The sequence below is a fragment of the Fulmarus glacialis genome, unplaced genomic scaffold, assembly GCF_000690835.1.
Source record: "Fulmarus glacialis isolate BGI_N327 unplaced genomic scaffold, ASM69083v1 scaffold7173, whole genome shotgun sequence".
Lineage (NCBI taxonomy): Eukaryota > Metazoa > Chordata > Aves > Procellariiformes > Procellariidae > Fulmarus > Fulmarus glacialis.
This window is the reverse complement of record NW_009201031.1, coordinates 72,669-86,524: the sequence shown is the minus strand read 5'-3', so window position 1 is coordinate 86,524 and position 13,856 is coordinate 72,669. Positions and strand designations below refer to the sequence as shown.

General features: G+C 37.4%; 1 protein-coding gene across 1 annotated transcript in view; it reads left to right on the top strand.

The window, feature by feature from the left end:
• Positions 1-13,856, top strand: part of LOC104073855 (aryl hydrocarbon receptor-like) — a 57,599-nt gene that overhangs the window by 39,932 nt on the left and 3,811 nt on the right. Inside the window, 7 exon segments of the mRNA XM_009573786.1 lie at positions 243-366; positions 5,433-5,563; positions 6,424-6,626; positions 8,324-8,433; positions 9,951-10,092; positions 10,911-11,410; positions 11,413-12,167. Coding sequence (XP_009572081.1) covers positions 243-366; positions 5,433-5,563; positions 6,424-6,626; positions 8,324-8,433; positions 9,951-10,092; positions 10,911-11,410; positions 11,413-12,167 — 1,965 coding nt within the window.

Genomic DNA, 13,856 nt, shown 5'->3' with positions numbered 1-13,856 from the left:
GTACTATTTTTTAATTATTATTTCTCATGTTTGCAGTCATGGGTGTGACTGAATTCTTCTCTGTGCTGCTAAAAATTGTTTCACGACACTTTGCCACATGCATGCAAATGTATGTTTTTATCCCCGAGCAAAATGGATTTTACTATATCCATAGCAGTGTTGTCAACCAGACCATTTATATCACATTGTCATATAAGTTTCTTACTCTCTTTCTTTCCCGCCTTTTTCCTTTCTGTATGTAGTCTGACATCATACACCAGAGTGTATTTGAATTGATTCACACCGAAGACAGACCTGAGTTTCAACGACAGCTACATTGGGCATTAAATCCTGCCCAGTCTGCAGATTCTGGACCAAGCGTACAAGGTGAGAATGCAGCCAATTTATGTGTTTGCCTGCCTGATTATTTGGGGTTTTTTTAATTTGTGTATATAAAAAAGTTTAGATTCTTTTACATGAACAAAGGAAGGAATAACATCTTTTAAACTTATTTGAATTTTATGGATCTGTTTAGCCAACAGTGGGAATTACAATTTTTTTGCACTTTAAATAAGGACCGCTGTTCGTAGCACAGCACCATTAAAATACTGATTTTGCTTTAAATTGGAAGACTTTAATTTGGACATAAATGACTGACTCACATGTCCTATCAGTAGTCCTGTGGTAAATAGCAAAACAGGTAATCGTGCACGTTTGTGTAGCAAACAGGGCAGTCAGAAGTGGACAGTTTCTTTTGGTGGCATAAAAAACAAGGAAGTCTGATTTTTCTGTGTTTGCCCTCAATTACATGGTTCGTCTTTAATCACTGTTTGAATGAGAAAGTGATTTCTCTGAAATAATGATCTCTCTTTTACATCTGCTACTCCTGGTTACAGACCATGACACCACATTTATTAGCTTAGGAAGGCCAGCATACAGTCGGGTGCAACAGCTTCTTTAAGCTCTTCAGGCTGGTAGATCCATTCCATGACTAAGAATGTGTTAGTTACAGTGTTAATATATGGAATAGTGCATTCCTGGTTGTAGGAGAGTTTTACTCTTCCACGTCTGTCACTGTTATATGCAGGCTGCCACATAGACCAGTACTTCTCTTGGGAGTAAAAGGGTAAGAGGGATAAAAGATTAAATAGATGAGCCTTTAAGACCAAATAGTATGCTTGTTAGAGCATCGGATTGTCACATGTTATTGACTGATGTTTAAGTGACCTGCTAGATTGAGAAACAAGTTGCTTACATATCAGAACAGGGATGTGTTGGTACAGATGGTTACGTGTAATACGGGAAACGTATGCCTGACCGATAATAATGACAAATCTGTTGCGACAACTGTAATGCTCCATTTTGCACAACAGTTGTTTAAATATGTAGGTAAAGCTCTAAGTTACTTGGTTATATATAATTTTTTTTAATCCAGAAAAAGTCCATATTATTTTTTAATAAATCTGTTACTCATAAGGCAGCTTGATTTAAAACTCTGACAGTTTCCCATTTAATATTTTATAGTATGGAAATACCATGATTTGATAGAGAAATAAAAAATGAGCAAATGTTATTTATTTGTTTGGCTCACAGCTCGGTATATTTCAATTTTTCCTTTAGTGGTCAACATTGTTATATCATCTATGGATCAATCTACACAATCCAGTTGGAAACATGCTACAGAACTAGTTAATATTACAATTCGGTATAGCAAACAGCTGCTGGCACTCAGAAACCAGGTTTTTATGTGGTAGCTTACTGTTTGCTTCAGAGTGAAATGGTGTTCTGTAGCGATTAAGCAAGTGCATATGAATTTACAAAAGGTTGTGTTTGAAAAGTACGATGCCAGGTTGACTTGGCATCCAGTTTGACTGAATGACGGAAGTGCTGAGCAGGATTACAAACAATCGTTTGTTTTGTACCTTGTGTTCCTAGCTTACTAGAAGCTGCTAATTATTTTTGGGCCTCAAGTAGTGTAAAATGTTTGGATGTTGAGGCTTTTTAAACTGAATTGGGATTTATAACAAAGGATAATGCTATGATCATAAGGATCCTCCCCATTTTTGCTAATTTAATCCATTTCCTTTTTAATACATTCAGCTCGCATTATGTGGATATTTATAGACATATTATAATTGTGCTCAGGCTTAAGCACAGATTTCAGCCTGAGTCTGGGAACTAATTCTGCTTCAGTTAGCCTGGACTGGTTGCTTCTCACTCAATACTCTGGTATGCCTCTAGACCACTGATCTCCTCAGCTGTTTACTGTGCTTCCCAGGCACTCCTCCCAGCCCTGTCATGTTCCCAGAGAATTTTGAAAAATTCTCATTTTTCAGTCCCAAATATCTGTTTTGCAGCATCAAGTTTGAGTTATCTTTTAAAGTTGGCTTGCTATGCAACCGTGTATGGTCTTGAGCTTAAAGAGAAAGAAAAGGACTTTACGCACAACATGTTCTGCACATCACTCCATGGTGTCAAGGAGCTCCAATGTGAACTTCATGAGGGATATGGGTTCTACCCCCTGTAGTGTTAACTAGTAATTTTGCTCCAGGGATTGCAGATGCTCTGTAAGACTCTTCGCCTTCTTACAGTGAGTCACTTCTCCAAGATCCTGGCACTAAAACCTCTCTGCCTCCTGTCTGCCTGGGAAAGTGCAGCAGTATTCCTTTCACAAATGCAGGAGGCTTGGGCTTGAAGCCCATTCCCTCCTGGTTTGAGTTCCGTTCCCCTCCTCTCACAAGCTACAGACTGTGTTGCTTCTTCCACCAAAGCCTTGTTCACTCTTGGGAACTGCCCGTTTTACTAGGAAAGTTGACTTGAGAGAACCCAGATAAGATACCTGCATTCAAATTCCAGCTCTCTATTTACCAAAAGAATAACCCTGAGTTGCTCCTGTGGCAGAAATGCTGAAGGGCATGCCTGCCAGTGCCAAGGATGCCAGCAGAAGGCCCTGTACTTATTGGATACTAGAGCTACACTCGCTAGGCACTTCTCAGCCACAAGATTATCTGAGTTGGAGGACTTAACCAGAGCCCTTCGAGGAGCCTGCTTCCCTACATCCCCACCAAGAAGTTGCCCATAGTCTCAATAATCTCCATGAAAGAATCCACTGAACAAACACAGGGCCTTTAGGGCACCCTAAACTACTCAGTGCTCTCAGTACGCTCCTGCTTGGCCAGCAGCTCTTCCACTCAGCTCTTCTTCTGACAGTAGCTAACCATTGATAGCAATTCTCTTTCGGCCTCGCTAGCCGGCACCTTTCTGAGTAGAAGCTGGTCTTGCAGGAATAAAGTTGTGGCAATAGAAAAGGAACACAAATACTGGGATTGCTTGGGGAAGAAAAAAAAGGTATTTTAGTGGCTTCCTTGGTGCTGATACTTGTGAAACACGAATGTTGATATATGCAGTGTATTAACGATTTTGAGGAGACCTCAAGTAATGTATATGCAGGGATTCTCAAGGATGTCAGAGCTGGCATTACTGAAAGATGAGTTGGGATTTGCAGGCTGTTTCTTTGCCCTTTCTTCGTAATCATTGCTTCTTCAGAGAGCATCTAACCCATTTCAGCACCTCTTGGAGAAGCACTGCTGCAGAAGTGTTGAAAATTCTCACCAGCAATTAGGCAATTTAGAAGAAAAAAAATCTGCAGCAGTAGAAAGTAAGGAAGTAAGTTTCCTTTTATCTGTTGAGAACCATCCATATGACAAGCATGGGAATTTGTTATTTTCTAATAAGGTGGTAACTATCTTGGACTACAAGTATCTGAGTTTCTGTACCTGTGGGGTCAGCTCATAATGGTGGCTTCGGCCAATACACAGTCCTGCAGATGGCTGTAATTTCAGATTATCCCTTTTCATACACACTATCTGCTAGGGCCCTTTTTCTTTTTCTCCATACCTCGAAGTTTGTTCAGCAAAAATTGACCTTGCATAGCAGTCCTTTTAAGAAAAAAAAAACAAAAGGTATCTCCTGATTTTACCTGAAAAGCTGGATAACACAGCGTTCTTTTTGGATTTATATAGCTTTAGGTTGCAAGGCCTCTTGGTGAGCCATCAGCAATCTCATTTGACTCCAGTTCAGTCCCTTGAATTAATAGAAGATTAAATTGAACTGGCTTTTGGTCATGATTTGTTTTCCTTTGGGTTTCATTCACCATTGTACAAACCACCTAGCCCATCTGTAAGTTTTTCCAGCTGTCCAAGAGACAGAATTATGTTCCAGAGAACATAATGTGGTGTGTGATTAAGTGACATGCTCTCCCTGACTTCATCTCCAAGTCTGGAAGGTCAATATGGGTTCTTTCTTAAATCTGTATTCTTCTTTTGTCCATACATGGCAACCAGTTCTCTCAGAGTATATGGACTATTTTTTAAATTACAGAGTATTTAGTACTCTAAAATAGCATTTTACACTGTTTTTTCTTAATTTTTGCATGTGTGAATTCCTAGGAAGCAACCAGTTTGTGGGGTTTCTTATGTGTTACAAACAAGATCGCTTTGCTAAATCTGCTGTGAGTAGACATGCTCTGGTATCTCTGTATATGTAGTCTCATGCAGAACATATGTATTCTATCAGAAGTTTATTGATTTACCTTCTGGTTTTACTTTATATTCCAAATGTTTAAGACTGTTTTCTAAATGCCACTTAGCAGCAAATGCTTGTCCTGAAGTGGTGGAAGAATATCATGTTGTTATCCTAGTTGTCAATCATGGTTTTCCTAGTTGTCAATCATGGTTTTGAGTCCTTTTTTTTTTTTTTTCAAACAAACAAACAAACAAACAAAACTGATGAAACACAAGTGCTCCGGGTTCTTCTGGAGCAGTAACTATGGTGTTTTCTTGATCAGCACAGCCCAGAAATATTTTCACTATTTAGTAGGGCGTTTTTGCATCCATTGGAGAAAGTACTCACGTTGATTTACTGTGGTCGTCCCCTAAAGATGCTTCTTTTTATGTATTGCTACAGCTTTCACCTGGCTGTCTGGAAAGTAACAGTTTCACAGTTTGATACCACTTACTGAGCTTTTGAGTACTCAGTTCCTATAGTTACTGTTGCAGATCCTGCCACTGCAGAAATGTGGGTGTGCTCTCTGCTGAGAACTCTGCTCTCTGCCATTGTTTCAGAATCTAGATTGTTGACAAACATAATGAATAAATTAAAAAAACAACCAACCAAAAACCCCAAACAGAACACCAAAAAACACCATTTAAAAAAACCTAAATTGCATGCAGTTTTCAAATACCATAGCCTGTAAAACATAATCCCATCAGAAGAACTGATACTTAACCTAGTGTCATAATCAGTATAGATTCTGGGGATGTTTCCAGTTTGCATTGTTCTTGCTCAGGTCATGACCTAATGCTTTGTTTATGAGGCGGAAGATGATTTGTTATAGATAGCCTTCACTAGGTGTTCTTCTAAAAATAATTCTTATAAATAATCCTTTCCTGTAGGAGATAATGGCTTTTCACAGCCAGCAACCTATTATAACCCAGACCAGCTTCCTCCGGAGAATTCTTCCTTTATGGAAAGGAATTTCATCTGCAGGTTACGATGCCTCCTGGATAATTCATCTGGGTTCCTGGTGAGTATGGAATTATGTAAAAACTTCCACACATGCTTGCAAGTTGGAAATCTGCATTATCCTTATTATGTGTACAACAATTTTATTTGTTAATTCTTCATAGATATCTGAGCTGCTTGAACCAGTATGTTTCAGGTAGTGACACTAAATGTGTCCCCTTCAACATGTTGTTACAATCAGGTGCAAGTTCTCTCATTTCTCATGGTTCAGTTTCCTTAGTGAAATACAAATAAGCATCTGCTTTTGTAAAGTACTGTGTGATTTGCGGATAAAAAACCAGTATTACAAAGATTATTTTCTGTGGGCATCTTGAGATGCAGTAAGTCATAATAACTAACAGAACCATAGTTTTCCCTTACTTGGGAAAGTCTGTGCTTGCTCTTTTTAATACATTTTTTGTTTGTCAATGCTGTAGATTTTAAAAGAAATAAGGGTTTATCACCCTCTAGGTGACTTTTTACAAATAGTATTGTTTATATAGGATTTTACGATTGTACACATTTGCATACTTTATACTAATGACTGACAGAAATGCAAGAGAAATAATGGTATTTGTATGTATAATGCCATGTTTATTAGAATATTAAAAGATCCAGCTGGCATTTGCTATTACATGTTTGGGTTTTTTTTTTACAAAACAACCTTCCCATTAGTTCTTTATCCAGTGAGTTTATTAGTAGATCTTGAAGTGACACGATCAGTATTCTGTACCTGTTAGCTAACTTTTGTGTATGCCGAGCTACAAAGCTTGAATCTGATGGGTCTTAAAAATATACATATATGTGATTTACATCATAACAGAAATGTCTTACTCTTAAATATCTCCAACATATAACAATTACTTTTTTCCTCATCCTAAGGCTATGAATTTTCAAGGACGATTAAAGTTTCTTCATGGACAAAACAAGAAAGGGAAAGATGGTGCTACTTTGTCTCCTCAACTGGCTCTGTTTGCAGTAGCTACTCCCCTGCAGCCACCATCTATCCTTGAGATACGAACCAAAAACTTCATCTTCAGAACTAAACACAAACTGGATTTCACGCCTACTGGCTGTGATGCAAAGTAGGTGTAAATTATTCTGCATAATATTCTAATAATTTGCTGATGAGATAGGTTTCAAGTGTGTATTTGAAATATAAAGCTGGCTACTGTTTCAGTCAGTACTGATGATTGTTAAGGAACTGTTAGGATTTTTCTCTTCAGCCCTGCTAATAAGTAGAGAAATGGCATTGTGATAGCGTACTTCCTTGAAAGGGCATATTGCTTTCTGACACTCATCATTAAAAAAAACAAAGCAAAAAAGAAAAAAAAGAAACCCAAAAAACCCAACCAAAAAACCCAGATTACAGAATACTAATGAATTAGGGAAGAAGAAAAGTTTAATGTTTAAATCTGCTTGAAATTTGGTTTTAGAACTGATAGAACAAGTGTTTCATTTTGTTCTACATGCATATTTTCTCCTTCAATTCAAATAGATGGAAAATTCAATGGAAATGTTATTTACTTCAAAATAAACAAATGCAGTCCTTTTTTATACTATGACTTTTACCAATTTCCAAACCATTCTTTTCCTTATATAAAAACTAGAAGCACTATTGCATTACTAGATCAACATAATGTAACTATGCATCAACATGGCAAGAAGCCCAATAAGATGCATCTTTATCAAAAGAAAAGCCTCTGGCCTCCTTCCTTTCTTCTCCCCTCCTTCCTATTTTTGACTGATAACGCTTTCAGCTTTCAGACTCATTTTCAGTGGAATCTCGCATATGGGTTTCCTTACTTACTGATAGAATAATGCAGAGTGAAATTACTCTGTATTCTGTCTACTGACAAACCAAAATGTTTTTCTTGGGTTCTATAAACTGAGACGAGTAAAAGTTAACAAAATGTTAACACGGGCTTTTTTTTCCTCTGTTTGATTTTTTTCATTATGCTTCACTTGGAACCTTCAATTTTTGTCACGTTTTATACTTTTGCATATATTGTTCCCCATCCCTACTTCCCCCCCCCATCTTTGGATCTCCATTTCTTTGTTCCAAATCCTGTTTCAGTCTCTTTTGGGCTGTTTCGTTCTATCATGTGTCTCGTAACGCTCACACAAATGCTGTTAAGTTCTTCATCTCCCTGACCTTTAGTAAAGTACGCTAATTTTAGCTACCAGAGTCAAACATGACTCTTTTGCCAGTACTCCTCTGAGGCATATCTTAGAAAGCTTAAATGCAAACACAGGGGTCCCAAAACACTCAATAGCAAACGGGATGTAGTTCTGAGATAGGCCGTGTTTTGAATTTTAAGCTGCTAAAAATACTAATTTAGGCAAGAAGTTTTAGATAACTAAAGTTAAGGCCCTACTTAATTCTACATGCAAGCACCTATAGATAAATGCTATGAAACAGGGCGAGGCAAACAGCATCTTTCATTGCAACAAATGGGAGCTGCCTGCTATAAGTGAATATGTTCAAAAATATGGAATTAGGAGTCCAGCTGAACTGTAGATATACTTTTTTTTTTTAATGATCTAATGATTTTGTGAGCCTGTTCCTAGTCACTGAAGGCAACTTGGGGGACTAGTAAAAATTTTATTTGTTAACTGTATTTTTTATTAGAACGGTCATGCTTCCGCATACAATTGATATTGCAACAAAATGTAGTTAGCATTTACGTCTGAAATGTTCTAGCCATAATTAACTCGCTTGGCATTCGTTCTGTGAGTTAGTTCATCAGCAGTGTTGCAATTTTTTGTTTTTACCTTCCAGAGGAAAGATTGTCCTGGGATACACTGAAGCAGAGCTGTGTATGAGAGGAACAGGATACCAGTTTATTCATGCAGCTGATATGCTTTATTGTGCTGAAAATCATGTCCGAAGTAAGCTTCATTCCCTAAGAAAGGCTGAAAAATCAAAGCATGGATTATATTCATACTGAAAAAATACTATGAAGTACTCTTCTTTTAAAAAAAAAAAAAAAAAAAAGTTGTCATTAAACAAAAAGAACACTCTTGATTTCATGTGATCTTTCCCTCCCTATAAAAACTTATACTGGATGAAGAAATATTTAATATTCCTATCTAGACCCTTTTAGGTTATGTATTCCAGTTTCTGTCACATCGTGCTCTTCCTTCTCTGCTTAACCCAACTTCTGCTATTTCAACAACTTCCTTTGGGCAAAGGGACTATTTCAAAGATAGCTTTCCTGTTAGAAAGTTAAATAAAGCACTTTCTTTTGATATCAGTGTAAGATTTTTAACAGAAGTTAATTTCTGATTTAACATGCTAGTGTCCTATACGTTTCTGGTTTTGATTCTTGGCAGCTTGATTTGGTTTAAGTAACAACTTAAGGAGAGAAATGTAATATTTTAAGCTAAGGAAGTAAGTATCAGCTATCTGATATGTAACTAGTGGACTTCTGTCTTTACTTTTTTGTTAGCTGTAACATACTTGTCTTTGGAAGTTACAGAAACATCTTCAGGATATTTTGGTGCTGCTTCTTTTCTACTGACTTTTCTTGAAAAACTGTTTTTTCTTTTGTCCCCTTATATACAATTAAATAACCCCCCTCAGTAGGTTAGTTCTCAACCTATATTAAGCAGGTTTTCTGTTTCAGGTATAGCTCAGTCACTGTTGCCTATCAGTGGTTTTGTTTGTTTGGTAAGGAATAAGAAAGAAAATATTTCCAGAATAGAATGGGATGAAACTTTGGTTTGAAATTTTGGTTTGAAACGTTGTCTTAAAACTGGTTTTGTTCCATTTCTGATGCTAAGATCAAAAAAAAAAGCCTTGTAGCAAAGATTATTTTTGGTTAGGATTCTTAAACTTCCCTGATATTTTTTTATTTAATTTTTCTGTCTAAAAATGCAGTGTTTTCAGCAATGCGCAATGAAAATGTAGTATGTTTATCAAGCATTGCTAGTGAAGTGATAGGGGGATTGAAAAATAATGGATTTTGAAGTACCTCTGCATTAACTAGTCAAAATGTGAAAGAATTGGATTCAGAGCTATGTACTTTCTAATTTCTTAAGTAATAGTCACTTTTCCGATGTAAAAGAGACTTAGGCTTTTGTCATTTGCATGTTCTAGTGTTTATTAATTTCTGTTATTGCAGAAATAATGGATGAAGCTCCATATAGGATGTTGCCAATCTGTAGTGGATATCTCACAATTGCTTGCAGTTTTGGCTTTTATTTTACCAGTAAATTAAAGTAGACATCTTAAAGTATCGATCATCCTGTTTCACTAGGAATACGTTAGTGCCACACAGAAATGGGTGATTGAGGTAATGAGATTTGTAAAATTGCTCTACAAATGGGATTACTTTCATGACATGCCAGATTTTCCTGGTTTTTTTCACTGGACGGTAAACAGTATGCTTACTCTTTAACTCTAGTGATGAAGACAGGTGAGAGTGGAATGACTGTATTTAGGCTTCTAACCAAAGAAAATCGATGGGCCTGGGTACAGGCAAATGCGCGTCTTGTCTACAAAAATGGAAGACCGGATTACATCATTGCCACGCAAAGACCTCTTACGTAAGTCATCATCGCATAAAGCAGTGTACTTGAAAAAAACTGAGAACTTTTGAGCTTGTTTATATTCAGAGAGGAATTCTTTATTTTTAAATAAACCCCCTTTAAATCCTGAACTCCAAAAAGAAAACCTCTTTCAATTTGCTAACAAACATTGAAAAGAATCTTGATATTTCAGTACTTATGTGGCATAGTCCTTTATGTGTAAAACTTTAGACATTTTGATTTCATATAAAGAATAAGAGCAGTGGTACAAGCACCAAGTTATTCCATCCAACCTATCTTTAATTCAGTATGCCCGTTAGCAAAAACTAAGAAATCCAGCTGCAGTTGTGTAGAAGAAACAACAGATAACATAAAGAAATTAAGTCCTTTATGGTGCTGAATTAAATTCTACATAATATGGAATTCAGCATTACTATACAGATTAAATAATTTTTGCTAAGGAGTCTGTAAAATGGAGAAAAATAGATACTTCAGAATTGAAGTATTCATTTACTTGCTATGCCAAGAAAAACATAATGCATGGAACAAAGCCCACTTATTTTCATTTCAGCTCATAATGCACAGAAAATGGTGTATGGTATCTAGATTTAATTACAAATGTAATATATAAAGGTGGTATTACAGTCATAAGCTCCTTACTTCATAATCTGCCTCTTGGTTTAACTCAGCCAAGTTGAGCTGTAATAGCTAGGAATTTGAAAAATGCCTACAAATAGAACAGTTCTTTTTTTTGTAATATTAATTCAAGGGGACGAAAAGATTACAGTAACTGTTTAGTACTGCAGTATTATGCTATATATCTGATTTATTTTCAGAGATGAAGAAGGGGCAGAACATTTACGGAAGCGTAACATGAAGTTGCCCTTCATGTTTGCCACTGGTGAGGCTGTGTTATATGAGGTATCTTTCCCGATGTCGAGCCTTATGGATCCCTCTCAGCTGAAGAATAAAAGCACGACGGGAAAAGGAGCCAAAGCAACGCTACACAATGAGTCCGTGGATCCAAACTCCCTCCTAGGTGTCATGTTAAGGCAAGATGAGTCTGTGTATCTCTGCCCTCCAGCATCACATAAACTTTCCTTTGAGCGGAACTTCTTTGCAGGCAGCAGGGATGAACTGGGCGGTGTTGTTAGCAGCGGCTGGACGGATAATGTCCTACCTGCTGGAAATCACAGCACTCTCAAACAGGAGCTAATGGAGTGTTCCCAGGACAGCTCTATTCCACTTCCTGAAGACAGTGCAGCACTCTTTCAAGATAACAAAACCAGTGATTTGTACAGCATCATGAAAAATCTGGGTATTGACTTTGAAGATCTAAGCAGGATGAGGAGTTTTTTAAAACTGAATTATCTGGTGTGGATGATATTGGGGACATTGACATAACTGATGAAATCCTGACTTATGTTCAGGATTCCTTAAATAAGTCTGACTTCTTATATTCAGGCTGTAACCAGCAGCAGCCCCTGGTCCAGAATGAAGGTTGTTTGGTACAGCAAGAGTTAGATCCACATCAACTTCATCAGCACCAGAAACAGCTCGTGGAGCAGCAACAGCAGCAGCAACAGCAGCAGCTCTGTCAAAAGATGAAACATATGCAAGTCAATGGGATGCTCACAAATTGGAGCTCTGGCACCAGCATGCCTCTTAGCTGCTCGCAGCAGCAGCCCCAGCAATATGTATTCCCTGGCGTGCATGCCACTACATCCGAGTTCTCTTACAAATCAGAAGTAAACACTTCCCCTTATGCGTGTAGGCAAGAGTTTATTCCTTACAAGCAACCCACAGCGATGATGCCACAGGTTTCTAATTTTGCTCAAATGGATTTCCCTGTAGCAGGTTTTGACAGATCGACCTATTCTGCTTCTTCCAACTTGGACGATTTTCTCAGTTGTTTGCAGCAAGTCCCTGAAAATCTTGAGTGTGGGATAAACTCTGAGTCGGTTATGCTAACTCCTCAAACATGCTATGCAGGCGCTGTTTCTATGTACCAGTGCACCCAAGAAGCACAGCCCAGCTGCGTGGATCAAATGCAGTATGATCCTATGATGGCAAGTCAACAAACGTTGAACAAGGTAAGGTAAACAACATTGCTACATTGCTTGCATTTTGAATTGTGTTTTTATTGTTTTGGGTGGCTACCAGGATGCAGAGTTTGTCATAATTGAATCACTGAGTTTGAAACTGATGGGTTAGCAGTGTGTGAATGTCCTTGCTTTATTTGTTCATTAGATAGAAGAGAGTTGCATTTGGTCAAGTTTTTATGTACATGTATCCATGTCCTGGTAGCTCTCTCTTTGGCAGTATTAAAGCAAGGGTGAGTGAACTAGTCTATTGTATCTACCAGTAATTTTCCCAGTAGGAGCAAAGGAAGGGCAGATTGGTCAAAAGCTTGGAATTTGCTTATATACCTTTTTTAGAGGAGTGGAATGATGTCAGTAATATTGTCTGGTACATTCATTTTCATGAAATATGTTGTAAAGATCCAGAAAAATATCTTGTTTTTAAAATGTTAGTGTTCTCTAGCTACTCAGATTCTTCAGTGATAGGATTGCTTAAAGTATCAGCTTATAATGTCACATAAATAGCATGAAATATTATGAACATGAGCTATTGCATTTCTACACATGATGATACTGCAAAAGTATTTTTATATATTGCCATAAGTGAAAGTCAGCTTGTTTATCAGGCTGCTAAATTGTTTGCTGAAGACAAAAGAGCAGGAAAAAGTTATATTCACAGTAGATAAATTGGACCTTTTTCACATTGTGCTAAGGAGAATGCACAATAAAAGCCGTAGAAGAGAGGAGCCTGGCTGTAGCACAGACTACAGTTTTAAGCACTGTTCTTCATAGGTAAAATTAACTTAGAAATAAAAAAATTCAATTACTAAGGCAGGTTCCTGATTCTGAATAACCTTTGTTGAAGTACTTTAAATTGTACCATTTATTTCTGTTAATGCTGCTCAAGTACAGAGCCACAATTCTTTTTTTTTTTTACCTCAGTGAGTTAATGTTCCAAAGAACTGATCCTACAAATGCTTATGCACATGCATAAGCATTTACAGAATTAAAGTATTAACTGGCATTTAACCCACACAAGACAGAGGTGAGGAATGCAAGTAGAGCATACCCAGTTTTTCAGTATGCTTAATACAAATACAAAACATATCCTTTTTAAAACTGTTTCACTAGTGGAAAAAATATAACTGCAGAATTACAGAAATGTAGCTAAAATATAGGACAGTTCAGCAAGATGAATAGCTTCTGCCCAAGTGCCCAAGGGCTGTAATAGCATGAAGTGACTTTGGCAAACTTGCAGGGCGCAAACTTGCACAGTGCTTGGCTGTATGTTGTCTGGCTGTGGTCAGTGTTATTAGTCCTTCATAGTGCTTGGTAATAGGGTTGCAAAGCATTGCCAGGGTCATCCAAGTTCATCCTTAGAGTATAGAATTTTTCTTTTCACAAAAGCTATACTGGTGTGGTGCATCAGTTTTGAACAGCCAGCACATAAGCAATTCCATTTCTTTCTTTTTAACGGTTGGTTTCAAATTCATTTATTTTGTAGATTATTTTGTTGTTATGCTGCCTTAATCGTTTTTATCATGCCCCCTTTTTGTTATTTTCTTGCTTACTTTTTCTTCTCATCTACCTGTAAAAAGTTCAATGACTAATGACTAAAACAGCATCTCTGAATGCATGTTGTGGTTTAACCCCAGCCAGCAACTAAACCCCACGCAGCTGCTCACTTACCTCCCCCCCTCC